This window comes from Arachis duranensis, chromosome 9, assembly GCF_000817695.3.
Source record: "Arachis duranensis cultivar V14167 chromosome 9, aradu.V14167.gnm2.J7QH, whole genome shotgun sequence".
In the NCBI taxonomy this organism is placed as follows: domain Eukaryota; kingdom Viridiplantae; phylum Streptophyta; class Magnoliopsida; order Fabales; family Fabaceae; genus Arachis; species Arachis duranensis.
In genome coordinates this window covers 92622398-92632137 of record NC_029780.3, presented here as the reverse complement: position 1 = coordinate 92632137, position 9740 = coordinate 92622398, and the positions used below count along the sequence as shown (strand labels likewise).

Sequence of the window (9740 nt, the reverse complement as noted above, 5' to 3'; positions counted from 1 at the left end):
CCCTCTAAATTTTTTCTTATTAAAGTGAATAATCATCTATCTTCGAAGTTTTCTTTTTTTTGGATAGCTTCGAAGTTCGAACTCCCCATAAGCTTGTGCATGTTTTGAGAAAGTTACATTCCCAAAGGATTTGTGGTTTAGAAATATTCTGTTGTGATAAGTGAGTTAGACAACCCAATTCTAAATACGTATTTTAAAAATATTTGTTTAGAACATTATTAACAGATAGACATTATTCATAATATATCTAGAATTTATTAAGGATAAATGTTCAAAATTTAGATTTTAAATATCGTATTAAGTGGGATTATTTTAAATTGTATTCGATTACAATAATTAATATATTCTTACAGTCATATTGGAGTGCCGCTCGAGGTGACACCGATCTACTATGTCTAGTCTCGTGATAGTGCCGACGATTCTGACAGTAAAGGTGATTCTACCTATGTTGCCGAGTCTGAGTCGTCAAGTGATACAGTGTCAGAAGATAAGTTTGTGCCGGAATCTCCCAGTGGCAGTGTTGGTAGGTTTCTGCTACCTCCACCTTTAGCCATTTCTCAACTGTCGGATGTTCCTAGCCATTATCAGACGTTGAACTTGGATGCAATACACTCGGACGATCTTTTGAACTCTGAGGATGGAGAGGATTACAACATGGATGGTGGGGTGGAATTCTGAATTGGGTATAGGTTTAGCAATCGAGAAGTAGTCCTAATGGCGGTGAAGAGCTACAATATTCGACGGAATGCGGAGTACAGAGTGCTGAAGTCAGATAGGCTAAAATGTCACTGTTAATACAAGCAATTTTCCAATGGTTGTCTGTGGATTCTTCGTGTGGCATTACAATAGAACTTGAATTACTTTTATATTTTACATTATATTGTGGATGCATTAGACTCTATACGTTTGTTTTTCGTTTAGCATGTTGTTGACATTGGAACATAATTCGCAGGGAGGTATGTCGATTCGGTGGATCGCATACCTGTCTGGCACCAACCATGTCTCAGGACCATGCACAACTAGATAGTGGGTTAATTTGCAAGGTTGTATTACCAATGATAAAGACTGGTCTGTCGGTGTCTATCCCAATGTTGAAAAGTATTGTACATTGTTGTCCATCACATTTACCATTTTAAGCCCTCATATCGGAAGATATGGATGGAAAAACAAAAGGCGATTGCCAAGATCTATGGCGACTGGGAAGAGTCATATAATAGGATTTCGGCGCTCTTACAAGCTTTGCAGGAGTGCCTCCCAGGTACGATCCACGAATACATTGTTGTCCCTTATTACAACGGGAATATGATTGATGAAGAGTGGAATTAGTTTGATAAGGTATTATAGGCATTTCCTCCATGTATTGAAGCGTTTAAGCATTGCAAGCCGTTTGTATAAGTGGACAGAACACATCTGTACGGCAAGTACAGGGACATGCTTTTAATTGCTGTGGCTCAAGATGGTAACAACAATATTCTTCCTATAGCTTTCTCATTAGTGGAGTCTGAGACAACGAAGTCATGGTCATTTTTTCTCTCAAATTTGAGACAACATGTTACTCCACAGCCAGAAATTCTGATCATATCAGATAGATCACAGGCTATTTGCGCTGCTCTCAGTGCACCTCACAGTGGATGGCATCCCCCGTCAGCATATCATGCTTACTGCATTCGACACATGGCTTCAAACTTCAACTCCAGGTTCAAATCGGCCGAGGGTAAGATGTACCTGATAAATACAGCGCAGTCCGAGTAAGGAAGGATGCGACTGGTACTTGGATGCTTTAGGTAAACTATCCCATGAGATTGTGGATTGGGCTCTTCGTTTCAGGAAGGAATTGTGGTTGCAACATTGCGATGAAGGTCGTCGTTATGGTCACGTGACTACAAACCTATCAGAGTGTATAAATGCCGTGCTAAAGGGAACGAGGAATCCTCCGATCGCAACGATTGTTCGGGCAACGTATGAGAGGTTGCAACAGTTGTTCGTGCACAGAGTATGCAAAACACATGCTCAGTTACTGATACACCACTATTTTATGATATATTTTATACTGAATTGAGTGTGTTTTATCAACTATTCTCACACTTATTCATGTAAATTGCATGTTTTTAAGTTTCCTTCCTAATTTTGTGCTATGATTGAAAACATGCTTCCTAATCCTTAAAATTGTCAATTTTTAATTCTCCTTTATTAACATTCGATGTCGTAATGTGTTTGTTAAGTGTTTTCAGGTTTACAGGGCATGAATGGCTTAAAGGACGAAGATGAAGCATGTTCAAGTAGAAGGAACACAAGAAACTAAAAAGTTGAGAAGCGAAGAGTGACGCGCACGCATGACTGACGCGTGCGCGTGACCAGGAGCGTCATTCAACGACACGTACGCGTGATTGATGCATATGCATGGCCAGGTGCATGGTTCAGCGACGCGTACGCGTGGCCGACGCGTACACGTGACAGAGCGTCACGTGCTGCACTTAACAGAACTTGCTGGGGGCGATTTCTGGACTGATTTGGACCCAGTTTCAAGCCCAAAAATGCAGACTAAAGGCAGGGATGGAGCTAAGACTGGAGAACTTACTTTCATTTTCACTTTAGAGTTAGATTAGTTTTGAATTCTAGTGAGAGAAACTCTTAGTTCTCTCTAGGATTTTTGGCATTCTTATTTTATCTTCGAATTCGATCTTGAGAGAGTTGCTGCTACCTTTGTTCTTCATTATTTTATTCCTAGTTTCTTCTTTTGACTCCCTTATTTACTATTTTTCATTTGATTGTTGAATTCATGTTTGGATCTTATCACTTTTGAATCTTATTAATGCATTGAAGTATTCTTATATTTATTTTTATTGCTTGTTTGAGTCGTGTTAATTATTGTTCATGCCAATTTTGATTTAATTAATTTTTCATAATTATCATGTCTTTTATTTACTCCTATTATGTGTTTTTGAAAATGGCATTCATGTTAATGGAGTAGATCTTCCAACTTGGCTTGGGGGTTGATTAATTGGAAACCCTTGAGTTGTGATACTCAAGTATTAATTTGTAATTGGGAATCGTTGGCTAACTCGGTTTTCATCAACTCTAGTTCGTCCCCATAAAGTGACTAGGACTTGTGAGTCAGAGTTAGTAACAACCGCTTGACTTTCCTTCAATTGTTAGAGGATAATTAAGTGGGAGCAATGAAGCTTTACATTATAGTTGGGAAAGACAACCAGGATAGAAACTCCAATTCTCTACCCTAGCCAAGGCCTTTTATTTTAAATACATATCACCTCTTGTTATTCATTCATTGCTTCACTTTCTAGTTATTTATTTTTCCGTTATCAAATTTAGAAAATATTCAGAAAAATCCTAACCAATAATTTGCATTCTGTGTCAATACTTAGGGAAACGACCCGGAATTCTACTCCAAGTTATTTATTATTAATTGTGACACAATTTAAATTGGTAGTGAAAATTTTGTCGGTTAAGACTGTACTTGCAACACTGTTTTAGAAAATATTCTTTCAGAAAATCTTAACCGGTATTTTTCCTCCCACCAGTTAAAGGGTGGACAGATCTACTCGCAGCGGCTGTTGGTAGCTATAGATAAGAATAGAGAGATCCTGCCGATATTGCGAGTCACCCGTTGTGATTGTAGGGCATCCGGTTTTAGCGTGGAAGAGATGGAGCTAGTGGATGGTTGATCACAGATTTCAGATCGGGTTCGTATGACCGAGCGTACATGCGATTGTGGCCTGTTCCAGTCATTGCATTACCCATATCGACATGTCCTAACAACATGTGCAGCTGTGAGTATTGAGTGAGGTCATTTTGTGGACACCGTGTACACGATGGCCTCTATATTCAAGGTATACGAGAAGGAGTTTTCGCCGATACCAGACGAAAAGATGTGGCCTCCATGGTACGGTGCACGCCTGAAGCCCAATTCAGCCATGAGGAGGAAGGCATCGGGTAGGCCGGTATCTATTCGGATCCGGAATGATATGGATGCCATTGAGCATGCGAAGAAGAGATGTAGACTCTGCCGCAGAGAGGGCCACACTAGACGTGAGTGTCCCAATTCGCCCCACTCGGATCCATGACGATGCATGCAGTTTAAGGTTTAAGTCTTTTTGTTCCAATGTTGTCACTTTGATGTATTGATTGTTATTAAATGTATTTAATGTGTAATGAAGCATAATTTCTGTATAACTAGTTACATTCGATTGTTATGGGACCATTTTTCATCTACAACATTACAATATTTTCATAATAAAAGCATTGGATCTTGACTATATCTCGAATGCAGTGCCCCTATCTTGCTTCCTTGCACGTATCTCGGATGCACTGGTCCATGTCAGAATATGAGCATATCTCGGATGCAGTGTATCCGAGATGCTTTCTTGTTTATATCTCGGATGCACTCGAGATATGACCAGCGCGTCCCATATTACAGAACGGATCATGCACTCGAGATATGTTTGTTTTGTGGTTTTCTCACTGTATCCGAGATATAACCCTAAATGTATTTTAGTAAATACTTATACGTTTATTTAAGTTGGTAAATATTATATTTTTCAATTTAAATAAAACCCCCTCAATTTACATTTTTATTTTCTATTTTATTTTCAATGTTCTGTTTCTAAAATTTTGTAAAAGAAAAAGAAAAAAAACAACAATAAAATTTTATTTTTTATTTTTACTTCTTATTTTTACTCTTACTTTATTTTCACAAAATTTTAAAAATTAAATACATTGAGATTAAGTTATATTGTGGTTATTATTCATTTTATTAAAAATTTAATTTCATTAAAAAATAAAAAATTATAGTATTGTGTGTATCTAAAAAATATAGATGTTACACATATTATTACTAAAATAAATAATTATAAACATAATACAGTTAATATATTCTATTAAAATTTATGTACTTATTTTATGTTATACCAATGAGTAAATATATAATAAAAAATATATATCATGACATCAAATCTAAACTGGCATCGTATTCACATTTATATATTGCAGGTGAGTTTTAGTCTGGGCCTCCCTGAATCAGGTGCCGTATGCGCCTTGTACTGAGTCAAGTGGTGTCACAAGTTGTTGGTGACGCGTGTTATAATTTCTTTAAAACCTGACAAATAGTACATATCCCCTCAACCAGCTAATTGCTGAAGAAGTTTTTGGTGAAATAGTGATTCATTCCCTACATTTGGGTTCGTATGTAATTATTGAAAATGTGGATATGTGAAGTTAAATATAGAAATAAGTTTTTGTGGATGGACTTTTTAAAACAATTTGATTTGGGATGGGACTTAGTCTTATTTGTAGGCTAGTAGTGTTAGCCCATTAGTAGTTGGATAATGATTTTTATTCATCTTTATTCAACTTCTGACCCATTAACATTCTAACCCATGTAGAATTTCAAAAGGAATCCATTTACGAGTGGAAAAAAATGAAGCCTGAACTAGACAATAGCCTCAATCCAAAATATATATTGTGTGCTTGTTGATAGTTTTATACTAGGTTTGTACTACTTGACAAATATGGAAGAGTGCATGAAGCGTTTTCTCTTCTTTGCCGTTACAAAGGGCCATGTCCCTGGTGTGTACACTAGCTGGGAGGAGGCCAATGAACAAGTTTTAAATTTCATCCATCCAGAATTTCATTGTTTCAATAGCTATGAACAAGCCACATTATGCTTTAAAGCTAGAATATATATGATTTCCTTAGAGAAAGCTGTGACATCTGAACTGAGTGGAAACTCACGCGAAGCATCTAGTCAAAAGCTTCCATTGTTATGTGGTGGAGCACGTAGGCGTCCTGTTGTGACATGTAAGGACTATAATTAAATTTTTTGCTAAGGTCCCGTCCTTCCTCCTTTACTTTAGATGTACAGTTAATTTTTTTTTGTTTCACTGGCAGGGCTTCCAGTAATTTCCGGGGAGGAGTTGAACGGTGACTTTGCCATTGTCAGTGACATGGAAGAGTGGCTGTTGAAGGCCTGCTACGAGGCTAAAATTCCTGGTCCTTGTTTCTTCAAACAAGAACGTTTCTTGAGAGATGACGGTCCGTATTTCGGGTTCACTGTGGTTGTTCCCGGCGACCCATTTGAGATTCCACTTTCTGTTAAGGGGCGGTTTTCTTTAAATGAGAAGGCTGCATGAGAGGATACTGCACTGGAGATGCTAGACCGCGTGGTTGAGTTATCTGGAAAGGAGATCCGCGACTTTAATTACTCAAAGGTGAAACTTCTTCATGACTCAAACTCTGCGCTTCGTGCTAAGGTTGGTCAGTTAGAGGATGCATACGAGAAACTCATGGCTAGCTATGAATCTCTTCTAAACGCCCACATTGAAGGACAATCACCTTGAGACCGTTTCGAAATTTAGTTAGTATTGATAATGTTTTTTGTGTTGTTTAAGAATGATTTGTTATTTCGTAATTTGTTGTTGTTTTAGTATGTTAATTTAAATGGTGTATGTTTAAATTAAATATCCCTGTGTTTTTGGTCTGCCGTGAATTTCATTGGAACTTTAAGTAATGTCTTGTTCCAGTTTACAAGCTTTTAATGCAAATGAACCATTATTATTTTGTCAACTATAACTCTGACTCTTATGTAAAGGTTGTTCTGTAACACTGTGGGGGAAGAGGATTTGTCATTTTGTGTTAGGTGATTTTGCCAGTCATACAGGATAGATTCATTTAATGCCGTTTGAAAGTATGAGAGAAAGTTTAGGTACTTGATAGACATAATAATTGCATTCTTGTTGTTTGTATAGCAGTAGATCACTTTAATTTTTTGGTTTTGTCGTTTTCGTCACGTAATAGAAGTTTAATGTAGTGAAGTTAGAATACTTTCTTTTTTGGAGTTTTAGTTAATGCTGGTGCAATTAGTGTTGTTTATTGTTAGTCACGCTAGACAATAATCCAATGCTAAAATTGAATACGTGTTGAAGAAGATGTAGCAACTAGTAAGTCGAACATTGGAAACAAGAAATTAAAAGTTTAGCCCCTTATCAGAGCCATATAAAGTACCAAAATGCTAATGACCATGATAACAATAGCAGGACGCGGGTTGCATCTCTCTGACTTTGGTGTGCAGTGGTTCACGTCCCGAAGTCCGGCTACTTCCAGCGTGTGTTGGTGATGCTGAGCTTTTTTTGCATAGACATGGGTACGTCGTGGACCAGTGGTGGGGGTGTCAAGACAGTAGGTACATGATTAGGAGACAGCACCTGTTCGGAGTCATCGTGTAGTACGGCCTCTCCGTGAATGGAAAGGTTGTCAATGAATATCTGCCATGCCATGAGTGCATCTTGAAAGTTGCTATAGGATTGGTGGAGGTTGCCTGAAAATCCATCAACTTGCAATTGGCAAGCAGGCCAGTTGTCATAAATTCCAGGCACTCTCCCTTTGAAAACAACATAGAATTTCTTTCTTAGAGTCACCATGTCGCAATAGTAAGATCTTGTAGGAGTTTTGAGGTTGATATGAGTTGTGAGACAGCTTTCTGGAGGGGTTTATATAGCTCAATTTGAGGCAATTGTTTGTTAGGTTATTCAATGGAGCAATCAATATTGGTATTTATTTTCCCAACGGTTGCTGAGATTTGGAATAAATAAAACTAACATAGTACTATGGCCCAAGTAAGTAAAGGACAATGGACCCATATTGGGCAAGAAAAAATCATTGCCAAATGGTTAATTTTTTTTAAACTAAATAAAGATAAGTAATCATATGAGTACAATAATACGACTACGTTTATTGGAAATAGATACAATTTAAATTTAAATTTAAATTGTATCTATTTAAATTTTAACTTTTAAAAAATATACTTTTTTATATTTTCAATTATTGATTGCATTAGAAAGAACAAATTAAGTAAAAAAGGAGTACTGACAAGTTATAATAAAAATTTTCTAAATTTTACGACATACATTTAAGTTTTTCTTTTATAAATAATGAGTTAGAAGGGTGTTAAAAATATAATTTTGCATAAGAAAATGTAAATTAGATAAAAAGAATGGGATGTATAATATACTTTAATATTATAATTTTCAGTATTTTTTAAAACTATGAGAAGTACGTAAATTGGAGAATTCGATTTGTGTTTAAAAAAAATATTGGGTATACAAATCGGACCGTCCCATTTATGTTTAAAAAATAAAAAAAATTTGAGGTACATAAATTGGAGGATCCAATTTCAAATTTCTAAATTCAAATCCAGATTTTATTAAATTGTTAGTATTCATTGGTCATATAATTTTTTTAATCAACTTTATGGATGCATATTTTTTATATTTGCCTTTATATAATTTTTAATTATTATGTAATTTTAGTTATTTATTCCATTAAAAATATCGAATTAAATAAAGAAAAAGAGCATCGATTTGTATGGTATCAATTTTAAACAAATCAAATAATTTTAGATTGTGTTTATTTTATTTAAATAAAAAATAAAAACCTTTTTATTATTAATTTTACGCGGGAAGCTATTAAAAAGAAAGACTATAAATGTATCGTTACTTAGTTTTCATTTGCCCATACTCGTTCACATAATATCCATTTTCTCGAGCCTCCCATAATGCACTCATCAAAGCCTTGCTTTGCTGTTGAGACCCATGCTATGAAGGAAGTTGTCACGAATACTAATGGTCTGATACAACAACCGGGTTGGTCTGCTGAGATCTTCTCACATGACCGTGATGAGCCTGCTAGTCCAAATGTGGTCTGGGCCCGTGACGTCCCTCATGAGGAGCAGTTGAGGGAAGAAGTGGTTGGTCATGAAAGTCCTATATTGGTAGCTCAGGACTCTGACAATGGTGACAATCCCCCAAGGCATGGAAGTGCACCTATTGTGAATCGGAGGAGGCTATTCAACTCACCTGCCTTGCAAGCCAATGAATCTGCTCCAGCTAAGCGGTCTAGAGTGAACTCAACTTCGAAGACAACACGCGTAAGCAATTTTCTTTCCGCCACTAGCGCAGTAGAGTTTAGCAAACTGACGTCTATGTATATTTATGTCACAGAGGTCATCGAAAATCAGATTCAAGCCTACATATGATACGGACTTAAACCAGGCAGACACCCTTCTATTTAATTTCTTATTTTCCGATGGACACCCGCCAAAGTATGCGTCCATGAATTTATCTAATCATTATTTGTTTTTTTCGATTAATTTTCTAACAAGTAGGGCAATGGATCTTAGCCTGTTTGTAAAATAATAGGATGTCATTTTATTTAGTGAAACTATGGTAAGGATGCATCAGTACGGGCTCACATTGCATGATATCCTGTCACTCATACCTGGACGTAGCAGACTGTTACGTGCCCTTTTGGATAAAACCAAGTAGATTTATTTCGCATGTGAGTTATTAGGGTTAATATTAGTTGCATTGTTTATATGGTGCTATCATTGGCAGAAGGTACCATTCTTCTTACGGTACTTAGTTTGCAATAGATATTCATTCCTATCGAAGACATTTTCATGCATTGGTATTGCATGGTGGTAGACTTTGGGGACATGACTGTCTACCATCTGGACTCTTATCCAGATCCTAATATGGTTCACGATAGGGAGCAACTTATCCGAAAGATTGTAAGTAAACCCAAATAGTTCACGACTTCCATTTTGTTTTTGTTTTTGTTTTTTTTTTTGAAAATGCATGCTCATTTGAAATGATGGTGACCATTTTTAGATGGGTAAACTACACGAAATCATGACTTCTGAGACGTACGGACATCTTCGAAGGTATATT

At 36.5% G+C, this 9740-nt stretch overlaps 2 protein-coding genes across 2 annotated transcripts in view; one reads left to right on the top strand and one right to left on the bottom strand.

The window, feature by feature from the left end:
• The window catches only part of LOC107466223 (uncharacterized), an 8165-nt gene extending 7487 nt beyond the window's left edge, over positions 1–678 (top strand). The window contains exon 11 of the mRNA XM_016085210.1: positions 400–678. Within this exon, the coding sequence (XP_015940696.1) occupies positions 400–678 (279 nt within the window). The remainder of the gene's footprint in view (positions 1–399) is intronic.
• Positions 679–7106: 6428 nt separating this feature from the next.
• LOC107466225 (uncharacterized) lies at positions 7107–7433 on the bottom strand. The gene has a single exon (XM_016085212.1). It carries the CDS (start codon positions 7431–7433, stop codon positions 7107–7109), a length of 327 nt encoding a protein of 108 aa, XP_015940698.1.
• Between the last annotated feature and the right edge of the window lie 2307 nt (positions 7434–9740).